Source organism: Pseudopipra pipra, chromosome 2 (assembly GCF_036250125.1).
Source record: "Pseudopipra pipra isolate bDixPip1 chromosome 2, bDixPip1.hap1, whole genome shotgun sequence".
NCBI lineage: Eukaryota > Metazoa > Chordata > Aves > Passeriformes > Pipridae > Pseudopipra > Pseudopipra pipra.
Window position 1 is genome coordinate 93,391,790 of NC_087550.1, and position 26,810 is coordinate 93,418,599.

The 26,810-nt window shown below is 37.1% G+C and overlaps 1 protein-coding gene across 1 annotated transcript in view; it reads left to right on the forward strand.

Moving 5' to 3' along the window:
- The window catches only part of TUBGCP3 (tubulin gamma complex component 3), a 49,038-nt gene that overhangs the window by 1,791 nt on the left and 20,437 nt on the right, over nt 1-26,810 (forward strand). The window contains exons 2-9 of the mRNA XM_064646485.1: nt 9,056-9,163; nt 10,997-11,064; nt 12,223-12,300; nt 12,932-13,149; nt 16,367-16,539; nt 19,232-19,350; nt 22,785-22,910; nt 26,379-26,447. Coding sequence (XP_064502555.1) covers nt 9,056-9,163; nt 10,997-11,064; nt 12,223-12,300; nt 12,932-13,149; nt 16,367-16,539; nt 19,232-19,350; nt 22,785-22,910; nt 26,379-26,447 — 959 coding nt within the window. The remainder of the gene's footprint in view (nt 1-9,055; nt 9,164-10,996; nt 11,065-12,222; nt 12,301-12,931; nt 13,150-16,366; nt 16,540-19,231; nt 19,351-22,784; nt 22,911-26,378; nt 26,448-26,810) is intronic.

Consider the following 26,810-nt stretch of genomic DNA (forward strand, 5'->3'; position numbering starts at 1 on the left):
AAGGCTCTGTGGAGATCTTATTGTGGCCTTTCAGTTCTTAGAAATGCTTATAAGGAAGATAGACTTCGTTTTACCAAGGCCTGAAGTGACAGAACAAGGGGTAATGGCTTATATGGTAGGTTTAGATTGGACGCAAGGAAGAAATTTTTAACAATGAGTGTTGTGAGACACTGGAACAACTTGCGCAGAGAAGTTGTGGATGCCTGGAAGAATTCAAAGCCAGGTTGGGCAGGCCTTTGTGCAACCTGGTGTAGTGAAAGATGTCCCTGCCTATGACAGGGGAAGTGGATTAATGGTCTTTGAAGGTCCCTTCGAGACCAAATCATTTTCCAATTGGGTGATTCATCTGAGAACCTTGGAAGAAGAATTATCTTCACTGCACTTAGTGGATAGGGACTCCTTCACAGAAACACGCTGAACCATTGAACTCCAAGGTCATCTTTGATCTAAATGATTCTATGACCAACAGCTCTTGATTACTGTGTTTTGTTTTTCAAAATATTTCCCTTTCCATTGCATTTTTAAATCTTCTGCAAGGCCATAAATTTCCCTTTTCCAGAATCTATAATATCTCAGTGACAGGAATTCCTAATGTGAGATTTTATTAGGATGTGGTAAGTTTCTGCTCTTCCCCTATCTCCACCAAATCAATGGTGAATTCTAAACTGTTTAATACTTCTTGTGTTCTTATGTAACCACGTTTCTTTTAGCAACTGATTTCGCATCAGTGTATAATTCTAAGGTGCTCTTATACCTCTGCTTTTAAAGCTGTTTCTTGCTTTTAACATACTTTGGAAAATTTTTTTTCCTAATACAATTGGTATATGTTCTTGTTTAAGAACACTTCAAGTATTTACTACCATAAATCTCAAATTATTGTGCTAGTCCTACTTCCACAAAGGAAAAAAAAATTGAAAATAGATTGTCTTGCTTTATTCGAGTAGTGGACGCCTTTTTGAGGACATTATTTCTATATTGCCTAATTTTGTTTTCTTCACGAAAACAATTTTTCTTCATGACTCTGTTTTGTTAGGTTTGGAAGGGAGTGCAACCTAAGCTCAATCTAAGCTTGTTTCTTGGTAGCATCTTATTTGCATCTGTGATACTTACAAAAGAGCATGAGAACAGAAATGGAAACCTCTGTTTGTCAGTTGAGGTCTGAGTGTTGAGGAGAGGTGGTTCACTTCTAGCAACTGAGGATCAAGCTTCTTTTTGAAGCCATAGTTTCTATACATCTCAATATCTCCTGACTGGAATAATAATTTTATTTGCAAGCAATATGTGCAAAAACATGCGAGAGAACTCTGTTTTTTGTCTTTTTTTAAAGTAAATGTTGAACTTGTTCCTGTGTGTTAGGATTCTGTTAATTTAACTTGTGTGTGACTAATGAAAGGGGAAATTTTGCCCAAAATCACAGTAAGTTGCTGCATGCAACCTGTAGCCCTTGAGGGGCTACTTGAGGGACGTACAACTTTAAGTAACAATTTAAAAAAAGGAAAAAAAAGGGTTGTCTGTCAGATTTATCACCCATGTTTTTGTGCATGTGACAGATAGGAAGCCCATCCTTTCCCTTCTCTTTATTCCTGTGTTGGGAGGGACTCTAGCACTGAAACCTCACCCTTCTAACATAGGACTTCTCTTGAAGTAGTCAACTGTAGTACATATGTTAGCTCAGCTGTTGATTTAAAGTGCATAGAGGCCAATAAATCAAAAGGTCTTTTATAGTCTCAGTCATGAAAGGTGTGTATGGTGGTTGGACATAGAAACCAGTGGGAGTACAGGGAATAAATAAAGACAGTAAGGGAATTTTGTTAGTGCTGACATACTCTGTGTTGAGGAAATGCATATATCCCTACATGGTAAGGAACCCATCAGACAAGTTACTTAGCATCTTGCTGTTTTTCAGGCTTGTAACTCTGAACTTTCTTTCAGCACAAAATAAGTTTGAAGTAAGGTATTTGTGTGTGGTTGGTGGTCTGTGTGCAGCTTCTCCCCTCCTTGTGTACTGACAAAGTTAGGCTGCTTTGTATATACACATTCTCTTTTTTGAAGCAAACTTTACAAGTATTATCAGTTTAATCTTTGGTAAGTAATTTGTGATGTTCGATTACTTCTACAGAGTTTAAGGGAAAGAAACCTTAGATACTTAGGAGACCTTTAAATTTAGTAGAAAAAAAATTTAGTAAACTTGCATAATAAGAAGGTGAAAACATCCATCTTTAACCTTTTCTGTAGTTTGCTTGCTGTGAATTTGAAATACAAGGTACTGATGTAATTGGGTGAAATTTAATGGGTAAATAACAGAAAAGAGTTGAGGTTTGACGGTCTAATGGTTGTTCCTGCCTGTGTGTTCCCTTAGTTTGTACTTCAGAATTTTTGTTCTACCTGTCTGTGTTCTTTCTCAGCACTTTTGTGGTGTTATGTTTGTGAGGAAGCTATGGCTTCAGGAGGAGCTGAAGGGTTCTGTTTCTATAATGTCTGTCTGATAAAAGTGCACTTAGGGCTTACCTGGGCTTACTCTGCATCCGTGTCTACACCGTGCAATCCCATGCCTCAAGTCCTCTGAAAACTCTCCATCAAAGATTGTTTGCTCTTCTGCCTGTGATGGCCTTAGAAGGCCTCCACCTTCTCCACTTGTTAAAGATTTATGTTGAAGTGAATTTTTGCTTTGATGGAATGTGACTTTGGAGGCTCTCCATGGTGGAGCTATCCTCTCTCTCTTCCCCCTTTTTGAGGCCACCCACCAAGTAGATGACTTACTTTGTTTCCAGAACCAGTCAGCTGAATAGGCCTAGTTGCTGAGGTTTTTTTGCAAGCAGCTTCACCCCTGAGAAATTCATTGCAAGATCTGCTGAGTTATGTGGAAGAACTCTGTATTTTGTTTAAAAAAAAACACTATCTACCTCAGTATTTTTTTCTTTTATGGACAGAGGTTTGAAAGCTCTTTGCTCCTGTGTTTTAGCCAGTTATCAAGGAAGGGCTTAAAGCTTTCCACGGTGCCATGTGTCTGCAGTCACCTACTGGGCTTAGTTGGTGGCCTCTGCACCTGCAGTTGGAGCTGTTCTGACTTCTCTCTTCCTCATGTCCTCTCAGCATCTAAGAACTAGTGTACTGGTTTTGTATTATCAATATATTTGTATTAGCCTGTGTTTATCCAGGCTATCCACCTCACTTTTACAATTAAACCTGATCTTGCAGAGAGAGCTTTCCTACCTGTGCAAAAATTTCTCTAATTTTTTTCTCCCCTCTGTGGGCTCCAGCAGTTATACAGGGTTGCCTCTTTTTGAACAGTGATTTTAATCCTTCTGACAAAGAACTTCTTGTTCTTAGCTGTCTTTCAGAAACCTCCTAGTATTCTTAGAGACTGTAGGCAAAGTTGTCGCTGTAAGAACTCTTAGTGCCTCCAATGGAAACAAATGGTATTGCTGTAAATATTCAAGCTAAATCTATTTGGTTTTGAATCCTAAAAAGATTTTTGTGTGCCTAAGTACTATGGGATGTGTGCACACTCCAGAATGTAGTATTTCAGTCTTCAGAGAGCAGTTTGCTACCTGAAGTCCATACTATGGCCTTAATTTCATCTCTGTAATGGCAGTGGTAGTTTTGTTATTGCTGTTTGATTTGGGTTTTTTAACATCCATTCCAACAGTTCAGAGTTCAAAATTTTATGGCTGTGGGGAAAGCCTAGAGTTCACTCAAAAGGTGATGTGGAAGGCATTTTATTCATGCTAATAATAGAGCAAATGCAAGTTGATAAAGTAGGCAAAAATTCACAGTGAGGGCAAGTCCTGAGAAGATTGTGTGACCAAGTTGCTACTAGTCCAGTGGAACACTCTTCAAATAAATCTGTTTACTGACAATGCAACAAGAGCCAGCAATATTAACAGAATTAAAGAATAATTATGTATTCTGTGCTGTGCTTCAAAGTTTATGGACAACTTCTAAGTAAGGAAAGACATGGGAGTGTGTGCAGCTTGGACTTTATTTTGTGATTTTGTCATTTTTTGAGTCTTTTTCCTTTGTGGGAAAGGAGTTTGGAGACTAGGAAAACAGTTAATTAACAATAAACTTAAAATACTTCAACTAAAAACTTGCATAAACAAAAGAGAAGTTTAAGATAGTTGACTAAATCAGAAGAGATGAAAAATTAATTTTTTTTTCAGAAATACTTCACGGAATCATACAAAGGCTTCGCTTGGAAGGTACATTAAAAGTCATCCATTTCCAACTCCCCTGCCTTGGAATGGGACACCTTCCACTAGACCAGGTTGCTCAAAACCCCATCCAGCCTGGCCTTGAACACTTCCGGGATGGGACATCCACAACTTCTCTGGGCAATGTGTTGCAGTGTCTGATCACCCTCATAATAAGGAGTTTCGTCCTAGCGTCTCATCTAAATGTCTCCTCTTTTAGTTTAAAATCGTTCCCCTTTGTCCTATTACTACTTGTGTGGAAAGTTGCTCTACCTCTTTTTTTTTTTATAACCCCCTTTAAATACTGAAATGTCTCTGCGTGGAGCCTTTTCTTCTCCAGCTGAACCACCCCAGCTCTCTCAGCTTATCTTCATAGGAGAGGTGCTCCATCCCTCTGATCTTCTTTGTGGCCCTCCTCTCTGGACCTGCTCTGACAGGTCCATTCTTGTGCTGGGCACCCCAGAGCTGGATGCAGGACTCCAGGTGGGGTCTCACAAGAGCAGAGTAGAGGGGCAGAATCACCTCTCTTGACCTGCTGGCCATGCTGCCTTTGATGCAGCACAGGATGTGTTTGGGCCTTTGGGGCTGTGAACACACATTGCTGGCTCATGTCCAGCTTTTCATCCATGAGAACTTTCAAGTCCTTCTTTGGAGGGCTGCTCTCAATGAGTTCTGCCAGTCTGTATACTCATGTCTGGGTTTGCCTCAACCCAGGTGCTGCACCTTGCATGTCATAACTGAGCTGGTCCTAAAATTGCACTTTTCAAACCCAGTGTTTTCTACAGGAACAATCAGTTCTGCTTACAGTGTGTGTAAATTTTCGTCAATAACAAAATAGGAACGCTAATGGCATTTGAGACAAGTATTTTAGTTTATCAGTATATACGTGTTAAATGCAATTGTGTTTTTCCCCAGGTAATACTTCGTAGTAATGTAGAACTTCTCATATAGGTAAAACAGAGGAGATACAGCAGCATTATTGTAGTGACAGGCATGATATTTGCTCATGGTGTATGTGAGGAGGTGAAGAGTTTTACAGCTTGTCTTCCAAGCTTAGTTTTGCAACAATAACACTTTAGGAGTTTGGCAGACATTTTGTTACAGGAAAGAAAATTTGTAGGGTTTTTTCCTTCAGCATGTTTTTTTGGCAGCATCTGTATCAGAGTAGTTTGCAGCAATAGTTGATAGCCGGTCAGTGCCACCCCTACACCACTGAATGCAGTTTAGAGTGTAATTGTTTTACAATAATTTTGCATCTGCGTTTAAGCAAAACTGTTGTCTGAGATGACATACAGCTAATTGGAAAAAGAGTGGAGAGAGTTTGCTAATCTTTGAAGTCTTTCAAGAAAGAAAGTGATTATTGTTTAGTTTGACTAAGCTTTCTTTAGAGTGGTCCTATAGTTTAGAAATTATGTTTACAGACATATTAAAATAATTAAATGTTGTCTTTCCAGGAAACAAAGTTTCTCACAATCATGATACGTTAATGTTTGGAAAAACAGTTTCAATTACTACTTAGTTTTTTCAGGAGTTCACTCCCACCCCTTTCTGGAAACTTCAATTGACTATAACAAGCCTTGTTTAAAGAAATGTATAAGAGTTTGAAATGAATTTCAGTTCACTTCCTAAAATTATAAGTAATTAGAAGCTTCTTTATAGCAAAAGTCTTGCTGAACTTCAGCAAGAAATATTTCCTCTGAAATACTGGCTTCCTGGCTGATTTTCTGTTCATGTCTTGAACTTTTAAGTTTTATCTTTTGTCCTTTTTCTCCTTGATTTCTTTACAACCAAATTGTTTCTGTGCATTGCTTCTATATTTTTTCATATGCTACACTTGTACTTTCTGCAGCTTTAAAATGCTGTTATCTGCCTTTTGAAATAGTTCACTTCTAATACTGCACTGTGCATAGGAAAGTTTGAATGGCTGTGTGGAGTGTAGATCTTTGAAGGACTGTTAGATTGCTTTGCTTAAAGGAGAGGGTTTTAAAAAAAACTATTGTTTTTTTTTCTTGTGATTCACAAGTGAAAGTTCTGTTCAGCTGTGTGGCTGCTTATCAGTATCATTAATTGTGTATTACTTAAGGGATATAGTCTGAGGAGAAGTGGCTGTATCTATCTGCATTCACTGCTCTGATCCGACCTCAGGAAAGCAAGTCATGGTCAGTGTTGTTTTCCCCCCTCTACCCCACAAACAGTTGCATCCGTTTCATGCATCAGGTATAGTGAGCTTCCTGTTATGTGACAGTCATGCTGTGATAATTTTTTGATGAAGGATATTCAAATAAATGGCTATGTATTTGAAGTCCATCTGCTGTTATAATGATTGTTCTTTCAGGAGAGAAGCAACTAAATGTGCCTATCAGGGACAAGCTATGTGAGTTTTTATTGTACTGGCAGATATCCGTATTAAGTTGTGTTTCATCACTTTAGGTACTGAAGTTATTTTATAGATTCATAAAAAATAATCTGAGGAAACACAGCGAAGAATTTTTTTTTTTAAAGAGAAACTGGACTTGATATGAATAAAACATGAAAATCTGAATTAAATGTAATAGGAAACCAGTCTTGCTATGAAGCTGTTGAATTGCCAGTGCAAATCTGTATGTGTAAAGAGCAGATAACTTTGTTACATGCTCACCAGTAGTGTGATAGGTTTAAAAATCAGGATTTGTTGGATGGAGTTGTAGTCTTTCAACTAGACATCTTTCTCAGATGTCTTGTTAGGGCAGTATGGAAAATACTAAGTTTCAGTGCTTTAACTAGTCTTCCTATGGTTGGTATTGAAGTAGAAGGTTGTTATAGAAGGTTATGTACCTTTCTTAAAACTTTACCGTTACAGGAAAAACTTTCCCCTTGCCAATCTGCTGCTAGGTATGCAGTTGAGGAATTAATGGAACATACATTGTTTGAGATAGCTTTAGTTATCTGACTAAAGTATCTGAATATAGTTGACCATGCGAATACGTTTTGAAATCTCGAGTTCTGTAATGACATGCTTTAAACTTAAGAATTGAGCAGAAGTAATTCCTCAGACTTAACTCTTCACACCTGGTTCATCAGTAGCTGGACTCGTAAATTTTTAAGTTCTATTTTCAAGTCCTTGTTGCAACTGAAATGTTGCTTAGTCTAACAGTAGAACTATTGTTTCTGGGAGGCATTTAAGTTGTAGAGATATGTAGTCTGAATGTTGGCATTTTCTTTTCTGACAGTAGAAACAATACTCTTGCTTCTTCTGTAGGCCAATATTGCCAAATACTGTTAAATGTTAAAGATTTTGTCTGAGCAAACTGTTTTCCTGATTGTGTGAGGTACTGCTTTGTATGAACTAGTTAATGTTAGCTGTTCTACAGATGTGTTCTAGCAGAGTAGGACCAGTGGGTGACATATTACAGGACAGTAAAAAATAGACATTCAAAATGAATGTGGGGCATTAAAAAACAATCTAGCACATAATGATTTCAAATTTCTTCTTTCCATAAATTTCTGGAGATTTTAATGCATTTAGTCAATAATTGACTCCTAGTATTTCCCAGGTGACTTTTTTTTTAATTGTAAATATTAGTGAATTTTAGAGATGATAAATGCTTCAAGTATTTCTGCTTCTAGTGGTCCTTTACCTTATTTCATTTTTCTGTTCCTTTAGTACATATTTGTCTTGGCCAGCATCCTTGCTTTTTCCTTGACTGAACCACTGCTGTGTTACTCTGTGATTTTTCTCTGAAAGTTGACTGCTTAACGGACTAAATAACACATGAGGATCTGATGCACTTGCACACATAATTGTTATATACAGAATTGCTTAGGTGTTTTGTTTTGTTTGGGCTCTTTTTTTTTTTTTTTTTTTTTTCTGAAGTGAAAGGATTCAGGTAGCTGACTAACTCACTGCTATATTTTCTTATGTACCGTTCCCCCTCGTGTTATTACAGTTGCTTCAGTATAAGGAGTAGAAATGTATCTGACATTTTGTAAGGGCATTTGACATGTCTGTAGGGTTATTTGCTTGTTTGCTTTTTCAGGTCAATAAATGGGAGCATGACTATGCTGTGAAGACAATAATACTGAGCTGGCCCTATCTTTGTGTTACCAGAGTGTTAATCTTCCTGGAAAGAAAGATACTTGCACTTAAACTGTACTGCTAAGCAACGATATTAAAAACAGAATTATTGCATGAGGAAGGAGCAGTGGAGGGAAGTCACTAAGTTGTGACCTCTGCATTAGTGTCCACATTATGCATTGGGATGTGATGCTAATATCTCTGAGCAGGCTTTGAACCTTAGGGTGAAACAGTGCAAATTGTTTTATAAACGAAACCAAACCTAAAAATAAGATGCAATCTGATAAAAGCGCTGTTGTGGCTATCTGAGTGAAGATCTGCAGATAGGATAATCCAGTTATGCTGCTTGGGATGAGAATGTGCCTGGTGAACACATCTGTATTCCTCCTGTGTGTAAACTGAATTGTGTGTCTCTGTGTCAAGTCCCACAGCGTTTCTGTCTGTGGGGATGGGCAGAGCCAGCTCAAGTATGCAAATGCTCTCTAAAAAACTGGGTAGGCCTAAGTGTCTCTTCCATCAGCATGGAATAGGAAAGGCTTTTTCACAAATTTCAGTGCAGTTGTTTTGTGGAGTGTTTATACTTAGTTGTGTTTGAAGTATAGCATTGATACTATGGTAAACTGGGTTTTACTGCCACCTGGTTAGAAGTGTGTCTAAGAATTATGGTATAACATTATCACATCTAAGCGAGGTACATTTATGCTGGATTCAGACATAGCAATGTAATCTCATGTCTTAACTTCTTTATTTGTTTTAATAAAACTTTAGTGTTCTGCTTAACAGAAAGAGTTTTCATCTTTTCTTTCAGCTGATGCAGCCCAGCAGTTTCAGTATGCAGTGAGAGTTATTGGAAGCAATTTTGCTCCCACTGTTGAGCGTGATGAATTTCTTGTAGCGGAGAAAATCAAGAAAGAACGTAAGTGCATCTTTGTTCCTTTCTTAGAAATAGGAGGTTCTTCATGAGGTTATTTGATCAGTTTATTTCTCTGAAAATGTGACAGCTCTGCCTCACAGATAGTCATCTAATCTGTTATCAATGCTTACCTCCTGAAAATGTCATGATGCAAATTCCAGTAATACTCTAGTGAATATTCCTGGGTGGCTATTTGTATTTACAGCTTAGATTTTTCTGAATGCTCAGCTTAGACTTTCCTTGCCATTTACTTTGTATCTCAGCCACTATGAAAATAAAAACCAATTAATATTGTGCTCCTTTCACTTTAATAGTACTCAGAATTTATGAATTAATAGGTTTTTTTAGAAGATATTTTTGAGATGTGCACTTTAGAAATATTACATGTTGGCACAATTAACTTCATGAACACCTGTGTGAAACTTGCTGAATGAGTATCCTGGGACTTGATGGAACTTCAGTTTCTCTATAAGTTTTCGGCAACCACCTTCTCAAAACCAAAATAATAGAGTATGATTTCATAAGTTATGTTGTGGTTCCATTCCTTTGGGCTCTGTGCTGCTCCAAGTCAAGTGTCACACTGTGTGAATCCAAAGGGGTTGTGATGCATTCTTCTTGAAAAGACAAATACTGCTTTCAGCAGATTGTCTGCTGTACAGTAGCATGTCCAGAAACAATTACTTGAAGTCTGCTAGTTAAATTAAAGCTTCATATTTGGGCTTTGAGTATTCAGTGAGGGAGATTGAATTGAATTAGGGTAACTGATGTTAGTGGTTGTAACTGTTTTAAGGTCCACTTGTAGTTTTTGCTAACGGAGGGCTTCTGTGACTTGCTGATAGGCAAATAAGACCATCAGAATTCCTCTAGCTACAACTCTGAAACACTGGAATCTGCAATATACACTGTCTGCATGATGAGCTTCTACATGCTTTGGTTAGTTCTAGACAGTGGAGCACACATTCTTTGGGCCTGTTGCCAGGAGTTTTGAAGAGGGCTATCTCCCTCATCTTCCTTCTCCCCAGCTTCAGCTTGTAGGCTGATGGAAGTGGTCATGTAACAAGAGGTTAGATATATCCTTCTAACTTTACATTTATCTTGGAAATACCATACAGGAAATTACTTAGCTGGCAAAGTGTACGTAGCAGTGGCTTTTGATGCCAATTAACATATCTAACATTTAACATCTATTTTTCTTATCGCTAAAGTTTCTTCAGATGTTTTTATCTCCTTGTTTTTCTTAACATGGCTCTTCTGACATAAAGTAGCTTTTCTGAAGAAATGTTAGTTTGAAGATGTTTTTCCCCTGAGAAAATACTTCTGTTATGTAACTGGCATAGATTGAGACTATTATTTTTTGTAATATATGAGTTGCATGACCTTGGAATTCTGCTTGACTTGGAGTGAGTAGCATTACTAATATTTTTTCCTGCTTTTATTGCCTAAAATAGACACAATTACACTTAGTTTTGTGAGCAGTTACACATAGTTTTTATAGCATTCTTTAACACATATATGTTTTCGGTTATGTCCCTTAAGTCCCTAAGCCTACTATATGGCAGACTAGACTTTAAAAGGGCACTTATTTAGAAGGCATATATTTTGATTACTCTAAGAAAAACAGGTACTTACATTGAATTGCTTCTGATGCAAGAATTTCCAGGACTGGAATGCAGATAACATAAAAACAGGCAAAATGTTTGAGAAATAGAATGAAGCTGTTCATCATCACTAAGCTTTCTGGGGTAGACTTTCTAATTTACCACAAATATATAATGTTAGAAATAAGTATTATACTTCTTTCAAATTTTAAATCTATATTTTTTTTTCTTTTAATAGTTGTGCGACAAAGAAGGGAAGCAGATGCTGCTTTATTTTCAGAACTCTACAGAAAACTTGGTTCACAGGTAGTGTAAGAAATGTGTAAAGAGTAAAAAACTGAGAGCACACATCTGTCTGATGTTACAGTTGTTTTGGAGAGTGCTCAGGTCATGAACAATATTTTTTTCTGAAAGGTTAGTTGAATACTGGAACAGCTTGCCCAGGAAAGCTGTGATGTCTCTATCTTTGGAGACAGTCAAAAACTGAGTGGACAGTTGCAGGCAACCTACTGTAGACAATCCTGCTTTGAGCAGAGGGATTGGACTAGACAATCTTCAGTGATGCCTTCCAACCCTAATTATTTTGTACTTTTTGTGAAAAAGTTTACAAATTCTTTTTTTTTTCTATTTAATTGTAAATCGGAAGAGAATAAAGGATACATTTTTAGTCCAGTTGTATGAAAGGGCACTTCATATGAAGAAAGGAACTCTGTAAAAATAGAAGTATTCATTTGATATGTAAAACTGATGAATTTTCTCATAGTTTATTTTACAGAAATCCCTTGCAGTATACTGATTTTAATAAATTAGGGTTCTCATGCTTCTGAATTTTTAAGTGCTCCAAGTCTGTAACATTGAAAGTTAACGGTTTGTTGACTTTGATTGCTCCAACACCAGTGTTAATCAAAGAATACTGTATGTTGATATTCTGACAAAAGATGTTAGTGTAGAGAAAACCTGAGTTTAACAGGATAATACTACGATGGCATTTAAAGTAATAAAAATTGAAATGCTTACTTTTGAAGCCTCTTTGTAAAGGAGAGTGAATGGGAAAATGGAGAAAAGACAGTTCCTTGCTTAAAATTTTACCATGAGTATTCCTTCTTCACATCGAGGTTACATTAACATCCACACCTGAGATGTTTAAAGTGGTGAGAGTATGTGGGAATGCTGGTAAAAGTTCAGCTCTGTATAAACCTCATTCTTAGTAGCTATAAATTTTAAATTGAGCTTACTTGCTGATCTCAGAGCAGGTGAGAGTTCATGATTTGAACACAGTGGAAAAAAAATCATAAAATTAACAATACAGAGGCTGCACTGCACATTCTCAGTTTGTTCAAAATGTGTTAATCTTATTTATCAGGAAAATTTATTTATATGTACATATATGAGGCTTCATAATTAAAAAAAATCTATTACTATCAAGAGCTAAACTCATTTCTGTTTGTCTTCATCTTTTTAAAGGGCGTTTTGAAAAACAAGTGGTCAATACTCTACCTCCTGCTTAGCCTTAGTGAAGATCCACGTAAACAGTCTAACAAGGTAGACCTTTGTTACTTCTGAGAAACAGTAAATGTGTGTGACTTATTTTAGATGTCATAAAGAATCATTATCCAGACTTAACCAACACATCAGGTTGTGTTTGTGGGAGTTGTGTGTGAGGCTGAAAGGAAGAACACACTTGACTTAAGTGCCTGCAATATTTGGTGTAATTTTCTTACACTAAGTACATGTAAAAGTTGAAGCTGTCCAACATTTGTAGTTGAAGTTGTGGCTGTATTAGATGGGTGGTTTTTATGTTTGCTTTTGGTTGGTGGTGTAATGTCTGCTCATGTGCTAATGAGTTTTAAATGGAGTAGGGAAAGCCAAATTTCTCCTTTGGTTGCAGCTCTGCTTGCACCAAAGTGCTTTTTACAGCTATTGCTAATGACACTTTGCAGGCAAAAGGAAGCTATGTTGCTAAAAGTACTTTATCTCACCACAAGGGACTTTTTTGTCATTATAATTGCATCAGCAAACTTTTCTTTGCATAAATGTGATCTTCAGATGTTTCTTGTGTTCTAGATATTGCACTTCTTTTAACTAAAGATGTGACTTAAAGCAATTCCCGCATCTTTTTTTTTTAATTTTTCTTTTTTATTATTCCTCCCTTTTCAAATCCTTTTCTTTTCAGGTGTCAAGTTATGCCACGCTTTTTGCTCAAGCATTGCCACGGGATGCTCACTCAACCCCTTATTACTATGCCAGGCCTCAGACCCTTCCACTAAATTACCAAGACCGCAGTGCTCAGTCTGTCCAGAGTTCCTGCAGCATGGGGAGCAGTGGGATCAGCAGCATCAGCCTGTATGCCCTAAATGGGCCAACACCAACTCCACAATCACTCGTTCCAGGGTAAATTTTACCTTACAGATAGGTTTGGAGAAGAATTAAAATGATCTGCTGCTTTTATTTTTGCCTTTTTTTTTTTTCTTTCTCCCACCCTCCCCATTTTTATGCCATTGGAAATTCCACTGTAGGTGCAGAGAAACTGAGTTCCTTAGCTGAACAGTTCTGAATATCAGGTGCTGGTATATGACCATATGAAGCCATAAATGGTTGCCCAAATGTATCCATTCTTAACCACCATCTTCTTGTCTCTTAATTTTCCTTCCCACCCCCAAGATTTGTGAAACAAACACAAATTCACAATACAGCATTTTCAGAAAGGACCAAAGCTTTTTTCTGGGTTGAAGATACACTCCACTAAAAAACTGTATTTGACATGTTATTGAATTCATAGTGTGGAAATAATAACTAGTGCTGACAGAACTGGATTTTATTAATAGGCTCTAAAATACAAATACTTATTTGACTTTGTCAGTACTAGGTTTATATTGTGTATCTTGAATACATGGATAGAGGATGCCTTTAAACTGGGAGCAACAGGGAGGATTGAGCCCCACAACTGAGTGAGGAAGTGACCGACCAGGTTAGTAAGCAAAAGATGCAGGGTGATGTGGGCAAGAGATACCTTGAAACCAACAGAGCAGGGCAGAAGGGAGTCCATCCAGCTGTGTGCACAGAAATGAGGAACATGGAGAGGAAGCCTTATATGGAAAATTCTCATACTTTTTCTGGAACCATCAGCACAACTTTGCTGGAGTGCTTACACGCTAACACATGCAGTGTGGGGAACAGAGGAGGACTTGAGGTGTGTGCAGTACTAGGGCTGTGATCTCACTGGAATCACAAAAACATGGTGGGGTAGTTCATATGACTGGAGTGTTGCAGAGGTAGTGCCCAGGAAAAAGAAAAACAGATAACTGGCAAAATTTGTAAATCTGTGAATCACAGGAAGTTAAACATAAGGCAAAAAGCTTTTGCAGTAAGGTGGGGTGTGTGTTTGAGGGCAGTGGGGATATTGTGAAGCACTGAAATGGGTTGCCCAGAGAGGTTGTGTAGTCTCCATGCTTAAAAATATTACAAATATGTCTTGGACAATGCACCAGGTAACCTTCTGTAGTTGATCCTGCTTTGAGCAGGAGACTTGGAGGAGGTGATCTCCTTTCCAGCCTCAACTGTTGTATAATCCTGATACAATATAGAAAGCTATGTCAATGATGTTATTTCACATATTTGTTTGCTTAAAAATATCAGCAGAATTTACCCTGTTTCTTGCATATCTTTGGTCTGACCTGTTCAGACTTCCATTTTACAGCAATTTCACTGCACTCTTTGGTCTTGTAATCTGTGAGTTGAACAACCCAGATTAGATCTTTCTGTCGGCTTCATTCCTCCTGAACTTCTCTTTATACCTGTCTTCCTTTTTTCTAGAATACTTTCTTCTGAACAGTCTAAATTCAGTGTTGTACTCTATTTGACATGTTACAAATGCTAAGAACAACAGAGCTCTGTCTTTGACAGTAAGACCAATTATCCTCTGGGCAACCAGCCTCCTGAGCTGGTAGACAGGAAGCAGAATGGACCCCCTGTAATCCAGGAGGAAGCAGTTAATGATCTGCTGAGCCACTTAAATGCTCACAAGTCTATGGGACCCATCCTAGGGTGATGACAGAGCTGGCAGAAGAGCTCGCTCAGCTGCCCATCATCATTTATCATTGGTCCTGGCTAATTAGGGAGATCCTAGGCGACTGGAGGTTGGCCAATGTGACTCTCATTCAGAAGAAGGGCCAGAAGGAGGATTTGGGGAACTACAGGCCTGTCAGCCTGACCTCGGTGCCCAGCAAGGTTATGGAGCAGATCATCTTGAGTGTGATCACATGGCAGATGCAGGACAACCAAGGGATCAGATCCAGCCAGCACGGGTTTAGGAAGGGCAAGTCCTGCCTGAGCAACCTGTTCTCCCTTTATGACCAGGTGACCCACCTAGTGGATGGGGGGAAGGCTGTGGATTTACTCTATCTGGACTTCAGCAAAGCCTTTGACACCATCTCCCATAGCATACTCCTAAGCGTAGTCTTATGCTGTGCTAGGGGAGGCTTAGGTTGGTCATCAGGAAGAGCATCTTCACATAAAGGGTGATAAGATAAGGGCTGCCTGGGGAGGTGGTGGAGTCACCGTCCCTGGAGAGGAGTCACCGTCCCTGGAGATGTTGAAGACTGGACATGGCACTTAGTGCCGGGGTCTAGTTGACATTGTGATATTAAGTTATAGGTTGGACTTGATCTTAGAGGTCTTTTCCAACCTCATTGATTCTGTGATTCTGAATTGCTCTGTCTTGCAGTCTGTGTTCTTGTTGACCATCCCATGAGTTAACTATGTGATTGAGAGAGGAAACACATTCCTCAACTTTTTTTACATGGACATTTATTTTGCATTCCTATTCCATCTCTTCATGCAACTGCTTTCACAGCCTTGTGGAATTAGTATTTTGAGTTTTTTGAAAAGATAGGTATATTTCAAAATGTTTGAATTCAGTTGGGGGAAGGGGAGGAATGATCAGCAGCAAAAATCCCTTGCAAATATTTTGCAACTTTATTTTTCATCATGATGCAGAAATAGTCAGAAAGCTAGCTTATAGTCTTAACATTTTTTTTCATGATTAAGATTTTCTTTGTGAGAAAAATTGACAAGTTTGAAAGGAAGGAAAATCAGCTTGTCTAGATGCTCCCTCCTTGATCACATCTTCAGGCACTTGATACAAACTATCTGAAAGAGTAGAGTAGCAGGAATGTCAGCTTTGTCCTCTTTCTCTGTTTTCCTTTAGTTCTTTGACATGTAACTACGGTTTCAGGTAATAACAAACTTAAATATTTATGATTTTTATTATGACTGTTGTTTATTATTCTTATAGTACCTTCATTTTTAATCCATTTCGGTATAACTACATTTTTCATCAAAGTCAGTTTTTGATATGATCATATTTGTCAAATTTGTACCTCCCCCCTTTTTTTTTTAAGTGTAGGCTTATAGGAATCAATAGATTTCTTATATGTTCTGTACTCTTTTTTTAAGGTCCCTTTATTAAAAAAGAAAAAAAACCACAGAAAACATCCACAAAAAACAAACTCAAACTTGGGGCATTTTTCAAAATTTGTACTACTCCATACCATGTAATGGGTATGGAATCAAGGTTTTTAAAAATGGTTCTTCCTTTTATCCTTTTTAGACAATCCTATCAAGCTCCAGGTGTTGGAGACTGCCTCCGTCAGCAGTTGGGATCACGTCTCGCATGGACTTTAACTGCAAGCCAGCCTTCTTTACAAAGCACTACCTCAAAAGGCTTTTCAAATGCTGTGTCTCGTGGTGTGCCAAGGTCTAGGCGAGAAGGGGATACAAGTGGTGAGCAAAGATGTATTTGCTGAAGATAATTTTTTAAAATTATTTTGGAATTGTTTTATAGCATGTTGATTTTTTTTTTTTTTTTTTTTTGAGGAGTGTTTTTCTAGAATGTGTTTAATAGAAGGATAGAAGGAAATATGCAAGACTAGTATATTTGGCCACAATCTCTCTGGCTGATGGTTAATTTCTTTTTGCAGTGGTTGGCTTGATAATGTGTTCTGGTCCTCTTAAGACTGACTTGATTCCAGTGTTTGTCAGTCAAGTGACTGTGACTTGTGAGCAGTGATCATTCCTGTGATGATCAGAAGATGCTACTGCTTTTAGAGTCAGAGAGCTCAATGAATATAATTTGTTGAAATAGATTCATCCATTTGTGATTATGTGTCTTTTAAAACTTGGAAATGTGCACTGGAATATAGAGATCTTAAAGCTGTTTCTTCTTTAAATTAGCACAGTTTACAGTGACAGTGGTTGTATTTAGAGCAAGTGACAAAAAATATTTTCAGTAGAATAAGAAATAGATAAATATAGAATCATACAATCAGAGAATGGTTTGAGTTGGACTGGACTTTAAAGATCATCTCGTTCCAGCCCCCCTGCCATAGGCAGGGACACCTTCCAATAGACCAGGTTGCTCAGAGCCCCATCCAGCCTGGCCTTGAACACTTCCAGGGATGGGGCATCCACAGCTTCTCTGGGCAACATGTTCCAGTGCCTCATCACCCTCACAGTAAAGACTTTCTTCCTAAATTCTTAATATTGCTAATTTGTTTCCTTGATTAAGTGGCTGTAAACTTGAAGCTAGTGCCTAGAGGATCTATTCTGAATTTACACAAGCATAACTAAGGAGAAATTGGTTAACAGGTGATCTCTGTGACAATTCTAACTTTCAACCCACTCTACTTTTACTGTAAAAGTGAGAGACTTTTCTGAATAAGAGAGCTAATGGCAGATGTCATCTTACGGTGCTGTTACTCTCTGGAAAGGAAAGATAAGAGATGCAGTTTTTTGTTTGTGCGTTTTTTCTTTTTATTAAATAACTCTTAAACAAATAAATTGTGCATATTTAGAAGCTGAAATATAGCCTGTCTGCCAGACATCTTTGAGTAGCAGTGTACAAAGCAGCAGCTTATAGAACAGACAGAGTTGTACTGGTGTATCAGAGGGCAGCATTTGGTGTTATATATATAAAGTAAATACATTTATATATACCCGATAGATTTAATATAGAGAAAAATATATAAAATCTAGTACTGCCTCTTAATCTGTTATACTGATTGGTGTGGAAGGCAATACTTCTCCTGTTGAGTCAGCCAGCAGCTGTGACGTTTTGGTTCTTATGTGGAATGGGTGTAAGGACTGACAATTGTCTTAAATGAGTCAATTGCTGATGTAGAAATAGAAGTAGGACTGCATTCAGAATATAGAAGGCTAATGCCAAAAAGATACATTTGTATGAATATAAAATTCTTGTATAATTATTTTTTTTTCTGTCTTCTAAAGTTGCTTGCTTTTATTTGGAGTCTTCTTCTTATTACACTTACACAGAGAGTATAATCAGGCATATTGTCTGGCTGATGTTAATACCCATTGTATTATTTACCGAGTAAAGAACCATACCCTTGCATCTTTCACCATTTCATTAAGAGTTCCTAAAAAGGGCAAGCTACTCTTATGCACATCTTAATGTTATGAGGAGAGACTAAGTTTTAAACAGTACCTTGAGGTGAAGGCTACTTTTGCCAAATAGGAGTAGACTTTATTTTTTGTTGGGTTTTTTTTTTTTTTCTGGGAAAGGGGATTTTTGGGGAGGCAAGCTGATGAGAGTAAGAGTGCTGTCAAAATTGGGAGAAGCATGTTGTAGCATCTCAATTTCTGAATAGTTGTTAAAATTGTTTCATTCTTGTTATCTTAAATGAAGTTACAAAAGCAAATGGTGCTGTTTTGCCCAGAAAAGGTTGGGGCAGTTTCAGTGGCCTGCACAGCAGCTTTTTTGGTGGTTTTTTTTTTTCCTTTAAATTAATAAGTATCCTAAATCTCAATCATAGTCTAACCTCTAACTAGAGATAATAACCAGAAGCAAGCTGTATGCTGTAGTAACAAATGCTTTACTAAATCAAATGTATATCTTCAGAAACAGTATTTACACTTCACTGTTTGCCAGCTCCATAGCTGTTATGCAGCTGGCAGTCTGGTTTTGATCACCAAGCAGTGGCATATACGATTGAAAGCCAATATTAAAGAAGCAGCTTTTTTTTCTGGATTAGCTGTTGTTTTCCGAGGTGAATATAAAGAGATTATTCTGTAAGTCCTACTTAACAGCTTCAGCTGTTTGTTCGAAAAAAGATAAAGTTATTACAATGCTTGCCTCAGAAATTGCACTGGTGGTTGGATCAGAAAAGATAAAAGGTTTTAAGGACTGACTGATGTGTTGATTAAAATATAACATGCCCTGTGTCATGTAAGTTACTGCTCTGGGAACATCACAGGTACCATTAGAGGCAGGCAAAGGGAATCTGGCTTTCTGTCTGATTGTTAAGAGTACCTAAAACATTTCTTTACAGATTATAAACACAGGCTTTATAATTCCTTTTTATTTTGGTTATGTTTCTAAATAGCTTTCTGAAGTTGTAATCAAAATGAATTATCTCAACAAATCTAAATACTGTTTTGTTTTTGTTTTTCTTTCTAGGCTCTGTTGAAATAACTGAAGCAAATCTTGTAAGAGACGTTTTATATGTCTTCCAGGGAATAGATGGCAAAAACATCAAAATGTGCAATTCTGAAAATTGCTATAAAGTAGAGGGAAAGGTACTGTATGGTGACTTGTATTTCATATGTGAGCTGCGGTGTATGTAGGGGAAAAAACAGCCATGAAAAACATGTAAAAAAGTTAAAATATTATTACAAATCTTTATTCCCTCCCCCAGTTTTTTTGTTTGTTTCTTTGTTTGTTTTTTTAATACAAAAAAGTAGTTTCAATAAAAGTAGTTTAAAATTGTTTAGGTAGATTTAGGTTCCAGAAAGAAACTGTAACATTTCACAAGACGGGACTAGACTCCCAACTCTTAATCCAGTAGAAAGACTCCTATGTTATGTCTTAATTTGAGGATTTTTGTAATCATTTACACCCTCTCCAGCGTGTAAAATATAAAGCAGATACAGATGTTTGACCACCACGTTCTTATTGGATTAAATTTAACAGCCTGAGATGTGGAATGGATGCAACTCATTTGATGTCATGGTCTTGAATACCATATAGAAGTGATCATCTAGATGGGTTCATGCAGATTACACAAGAAGGGACTGGTGATAGAACAGAAGAAAGTGCTGATATGAATTTGAATGGAGGTGTCAAATAGGGGACAAAAGAACAGCAGAAATGCCTGAGAGAGAGAAGATCTTCCTTTAAGGTGGTGAGATGTTATATAATGGCCAGTCTTCGCGAGCGAAGATTTTGGGAAAGGTCATTAACCCTTCCAGCCTGCGCAGTGGATTTTTTAGGTGAGACACAGTGTGCGCTGAACTGAGCCCACCCTTTAGTCCTGAGGTTCATCTGCCGGGGCCGAGCAAAGCTTGGACAGTGGCAGTGAGGGCCTCTGGTGGTCTAGTGGTTAGAGTGCCTGACTCTCACCACTGCGACCGGGGTTCGATTCCCGGCCCCCTGGGCAGGTGGTGAGATGTTAAGCATAGCTGCAAAAACACCTCAAGGGTGAGATTGGCTCAGCCAGAGCAAAGAACAAAAGTATGGCACTAATTTCCTTAGCAGCTTCTCATTCAGTTTTTAGACAGGACTGCCTCAAAGTCCCGTTTCTGCTTGCTAATTGGCTTTCATGTTCAAAGGGAAAGACAATGCTTCTGATTTTTACTTGTATAAGAACTTTCTGCTATATTACATAGTCCTAAAATGGGGGAGGAATGATTTTTGGACCATTTCATGTGCCAAGAGCACAGTTGACAGGTCTGAATGTTGGTGATAACGGAGCTAATTTCTTTTATTCCCCAATAATAGCATGAAGTTACTTTATAATGACGTTTACAGCTGCTTAGTGGAGGGTAAATGAAAAACTTCTTGTTAAATCAGTTAAATCTTGTTTATAAACAGATTCTTAATGAACAGATCTTTTTTACTTGTAGAAGCTGCAAAGTTTGTAATTCCTCAACACCTGTGCCGAGTTAATTATGTTTCATATATAATTTAGATTATATATGGCAAAGAAAAGGTATTTTCTAGATTTTTCTAGAGGAGTGTTGAAAAGAATTAATCAATGACTGCATAATTGGCACTATAGGTTTCATTGGTGTTCTGTTAGCTTTCATAACAAATAGGCTAGTTTGAGGGAGAAAGCTGTTTTAGTTTGAATTCATAATTCTGTTAATACAGGGAGTTAATTACTGACCACAAACCACCTGAATAATGCTTTTGCCTGAGAACTTTGTCTTCAGTTATTTTTGGGAAGTCAGTTGTTTTCCATCCTTGTTGGCACTTCTACTGAGCTAGTGGACCCAGTGAAGATGAAATTATTTGACTGGCTAGAGCTGAACTTGTAACTTTTTCTGACAAACAAGGAGGACTCCAGTTGTATTGACTGCATGTCAGGCAAAATAGTAATCAAAGCATGTAGTTCTCACTCAGCCTTACAAAGAAAATATCCTTGTACACAGTCTGTTTTTTCTAGAAAGAAACACATTTTCCAAGCTGTTATTCTTGCCTGAATGTTTTCTAATGTCAGTGTTAATATTAGATCTGATGGTGACATTCATCACTGGATAAGCTAGCAGTTTCTGATTTGATCTAGGAGACACAAATGTAATGACACTAAGCCAGTTTTTCTTGTTCCTCTTTTAATTCCATGCATGTGTATTTTACTCAATGCTTACGAAGTACTCTGTAGTTGCAGAATTCTAAATAGTTCTTATGCCATCTAAATAGTTCTTATGCCATCTAAATAGTTCTTATGCCATCTCTTTGGTTTTAGCTATGGGCAGTTTCTGACTGTGTCCAATTATGCTTGTTTGGGCTGGAATTTACCTTACAGAAGTTGTTCAAGAAGTTAAAGCTGTGTCTGTGTGGCTAAACAAGAGGACCAGGGACCGAACTCTGGTCTTACAACCAACTGGTGCAAGCCCACAGTGGTGTGGCTAACACATTCTGACACTGGTTGTTATCTTGGAGAATGCCTGTACTGCTAATTAAAAGGTTTAATGACTGAGATTGATTTCTAGTTCTTTGGCAATCTGCTTAGCTTGTTAGAGCGCTTCCTTGCTTTGGTTTGAACTGTTCCAGCTGGCTCTCCAAGTTAAAATTGTCTGTAGAGGTGGGGTGGGCCCAGTGGCTATGGACAAAAGTCAACTTCTACCTCTTGGCCTATTTTGTCAGTCTGACTGTTTGGGGTCTTTTTTCAATGAATTTTGAAAACTTGATGATTGTGTTGTTGGGTAGTGTGATAAGATATGGTAGGAAAAAAAATTTAAGTAAACAGTGGTCATTTAAAGGAAGAAATGTGCTGATTCAGATGAAAATAGTAGTAGCAGGGTGTTGGGACTAAGGCAGGGTTGCAGGGTGAGTGAGAAACTAGAAGAAATACAGGAACAGACTAGAAGAACTCAGAGGGACACAAGATTAAATAGCTTATAAAAGCTGTTACTGGTGGATCTAACTTAAACTTGGAAGTTGGATTCTGCAAGCTTGTGTTTCTGATACCTAGTCTGACCTAGTACCTGATGGTTTATTTTCTGTTAAAGGTTTGTTTCGCGTGTAGCAGTAACTAATTATTTTCTCAATGTTTCTCTGTTAGTTTCAGTGATTGACTCCTCTTCTAGAGCTCTAATATCTTGTGTCTTGTTGGTTATCAGGATAAGATGAAGTCTGATTCTACAACATGAAATTACAGATTTCTTGCTTTCTTCTGAAGACCTTTTTGTTACTGCCATAATTGCCTAATGTGAAAAGAGTGGATGAATATTTATAAGTTTTTCCCAAACACTAATAAGATTTCCAAATGGAAAGGTCTCGAAGTGGCCAGTAGTTTGTTGCTGCTGTCTTTTCAGTGCATGCGTGTAAAAAATTTAATGCTAATTATGTGATTGTCTGCTTTTTTTGACACTGTCTCTGCTGTAGAATGTTAAAGTTTTGTTTCTCAAACTGGCTTGTTTTATGAGAAAGATGGACTTTGGTGAAGAAACCAGTATTGGCATGATAGATTTGACTTAATTGCAAGTTATTGTTTCTGTTAACTTTATAGGTGAGCTTGTCCAAATCTCTGAGAGATACTACAAGTAGACTTGCAGAGCTGGGATGGCTACATAATAAAATAAGAAAATATACAGACCAGAGGAGTTTGGATCGTGCATTTGGACTTGTGGGACAGGTAGGTCAGCCAAAAAACTAATTTAGCTACAACACATTGGTCTTGTTTGCCGAAGAAACTACTGAGTAAATACAGTACTAGAATTAAGTGTAAACTTTGGAGCTTGGATCATTCATCGTTTGATTTACTTCTCTTATGGACTACTGCTTTTGATATGGGTCTTAGACTGAAGGCAAGGAAAAGGCATTTGCTCTTGCTGGTCTTAAGGATTTGCCCCTGTCATTTGTAGCCAGAAAGTCTCATGCATAGATTCTTTTTCTTAATCTTCTTAAAAAAAAATAAATTAATTATCATGCATATTTATAAACAAAAACATTGCTTAAATGGGATGCTGGCATCCCTGAGCTGATTAATCACCAATTCAGTTGTTAGTGACCTATGCAGGAGACATTCTTGTCAGCTATTGTTGATGTTCATTTGTTAGGACTGCAGTAACTTACATAAAATGGAAATAACCCATTATCTTCTGCCCTTTATTTGGAATACAGCATCAAAAGAATATTAATTTTTGTTTTTATAGGTTTCATCATCATGATTTATAGTCTACAGTAACTTCACTGCTGCTGTAATACCCAAAACCACATTTACTGCTAAGGCATTCCCGTTTTCTCTCCCTTGCTCCCTCTGTAAAACTGGATATTATCCCTTCTGAGTCAACAGAAATGTTATCCTTGCCTCTAGCCATAACATCCTACCTAATCTGCCAAGAAATTGAAGTGCTTCTCCCTTCAATCTAATTTTTCTTAAGAGGTCAGTAGAGACACTGTAGTGCTTCCTACTTTTCTAATGTTTTATTCTGTTCCCTTCTGTCTCCTATTCTAAGTAATCTTTTTTAGTTACATATAAATAATTATTTTTCTAGTCATCCAATTCTGCTTTCCATGTTTTATATGGTAGTGCTACTGTATATGCATTTTCTTCAGACTCTCCCCCTTATATCTGGTTGAAGTTTCTTATTCTTTATTTAGTAGCTTCCGGCTTATGCTTATTTTTACTGTCTCTGGCTTTAATCTTCAAGTTTACAGCAAGGGGAGAACTGTAATTCTTCAGTGAATTTAAATGTGGAGTATCCTAGCAGGTTTCAGATCCTGTGCAGAAGGCTGTGCAGTTAATTGAATTTGCATAGCTCTAATGCTGTTAATTTTGCTTAAGGCAATCACTTGTATATATTTCTAGGACATAAGCATACAAATAAAAACATATATTCTGCTCCTGCTATCAGTATCAGGGCACAAAGAGTATATACTATTGCTCTTCATAGCTGTTATAGCTGAGAATTTCAGGTGCTGCACACTGTGCATTAAGGAATTCAACACAAGAATATATATTGTATTATAAAGCATCTTTTGCCAATGTTTTAAAAGAATGCTTATTTAAATCATGCGTAGGAGAAGATGTCTGTCACCCCTTTTATTATGATTCTGGCGACTGTTTTTATTCCACAAAGTGTCAGGTATTGACAATTATTAGGAGTAGAGATAGAACAATATATTACACTTTATATTTTTCTCCTTTTGCTGCTTAGTATGCAAGTTCTGCTTTGTCCTCAGAAAGCAGAAAGAATAATCGACAACAACTTGTCTTGTATTTTGACATTTTGCCCATTTAGATCCAATTGAGGTAGTGGGCATTTTAGTTTTTTTCTTATAAACAAGCATTCTGTTTCCTTCCTGAATTCTCTTTTGCTGCAGACCAAATTAGAATTCTAGGATAATGTCCAGTTTTTCTGTAACAGTTTGGGAAACAAAAACCTGTAGTCTGTGACGCAGGAATTGGCACTGGATGTAAATTTTAACTTCTAAAGCTTCTCTGAAAAATTGGTGGCCAGTAGATCCTAAATCCTATTGGCTCCTGAATCACTAAAGTCAGTGATTACTGTTCTTCTGTTTTGAGCAGATGTATAGTGCCTTTGAATGTTTTCTTGGAGGCTCTGCTCTGCCCTCTATCTTGGCAAGTGCTACTTTAATAGGTTCAAAAATGTACTGAAGAAGCAAGTGAGAAGAAATGAAAAGTGGAGTTACATGTAAGGGAATTTCTTTTTGCCCTTCAGTATCCTCTGGAATAGAACGAATGTCAAATTTCTTTGTAATTTATGATGTTCAGCTGAAGAAAGGAACCTCCTTTCCTTCTAAAGGATACAATGGCAAGATTAATGACTTTTTTTTCCTAGGCTTAGCTGCTTAGCAGGAAAGAAGATTTATTTTCTCCTTGTACTTGTAGAAATGATTCTCCTTTTTAAATACTCTAGTGAATAAATATTTTTCTTCAAGCTCTAAGGTCCTTTCTGTGAAGTTTTCCTTTTTTTTTTCCAAATTATTTTGACTGTGAGTTTAAAAGATGTTGAAGTGAAAGTCCTGGGAAATTTCCCAGTAAAAAAAAACAAAAACAAAAATTAAAATAGAGATCAAAGTTTTTAGCTGAGAATTGGTTAGAAATCAGTCCTGAATGTGTGTGTGGACACAGAATTATGCTTCCAAGAAACTAAACATATAAAAAACGTTAAGCACACTTTTGGGGGTTTTAAAGTCCAAAGTTTCAACTTAGTCCAAAATTAATGAGCCATATTTTTAATTCTGTTTTGGAAAATGTGTTGCAGAAATTTTTTTAGTCTGTATGTTAGGTTAAGACCATTACAGAAATAAAGGAAAACCCCAGTACCCCAAACTATGGAAAACTCTTTGTTACTAAATAAATGCTCTTTCCAAATTTTGTTTTTTAAATCTACCTTTATTTACTTATTACTACTACCAAAGTAGCTGTGCCTAGAATTGTTTAACAAAGAAGCTTTGCTTTAGTTCAGGCCTGAAGATACACTTTGTGTTATGCATTTCTTCCATGTCAAGTGAAGAATCATGCACAACTGAGAATTGATAAAAGGACAAAAATTTACCTGATCCAACAGCACTTACTGGAAGTATTTTTTTGAGCATTAGGTTTTCTTATTCGTGTCATGTAGTCTATACTGTAAATATAATGATGGTTGCCTGACTTCTGTGTTCTGTTGTTAGAGATCTTCCTGAAATTGAAGCTCTATTACTTTACTACATACTGTATTTTACATGGTTATTAAAAAAGAACTTTAACTGGGTCATGTTATAATTTGCACATCCCTGTGCTAATTATTAGTGCTGTTATTGAGATGATATATCTATTTGAAGAGTTACACTTGTTATAGTTTAATCTGTTCATAGAGTTAAGACAGCAAGAAACAAAGTAACTTGACAATGTGTATATATTTTTGGAAAAGATATGTGCATCTCTTAGGGCAGCATTTATACTTTAGCGAGTTTTCAAAGATTTGGCTTTTATGCTGAAACTTGTAGCTTGATTCCCTTCAGGAAATTTCTGACTACCTTGAAAGTGTGGTGATAGAATTAAAACTATTCTAGATTAGACCAGAAAGATTTTTCCTAACTATTTTTTCCATTTTTTTTCTTCCTTTTTTCCCCTCTTCTCTTTCTCATACAGAGTTTTTGTGCAGCCTTACATCAGGAACTTAAAGAATACTACCGACTTCTGTCTGTTTTACATTCTCAGGTAAGTTAAGTGGTTCTTAAATTTAACTTTCCTGTTTTGCTTTACATTATCTAAATACCTCCTGAAAGATATACCTGCGTATTCCATTAGAACGTGAAGGGTGTACAGAAGTTTCTGTTGACAATGGACATAATTCTCTAACTTGTACATTTCTTACTATTTGGATGTATGTACCCTTGAATATTTTTCTCTTAGAAATTCACTGGAATTTGATGTATTACATAAGCAAGGAATATGGTGTGTATTTCTAAGCCGCTGTCCCTGGTTTGCATCCTTTTTGAGAGTTTCATATTGCATAATACCTTTAGCATTCAAATCCCAAACAGTGACACATCTTTGAGAGGAAAAAAAAAAAGATATTTC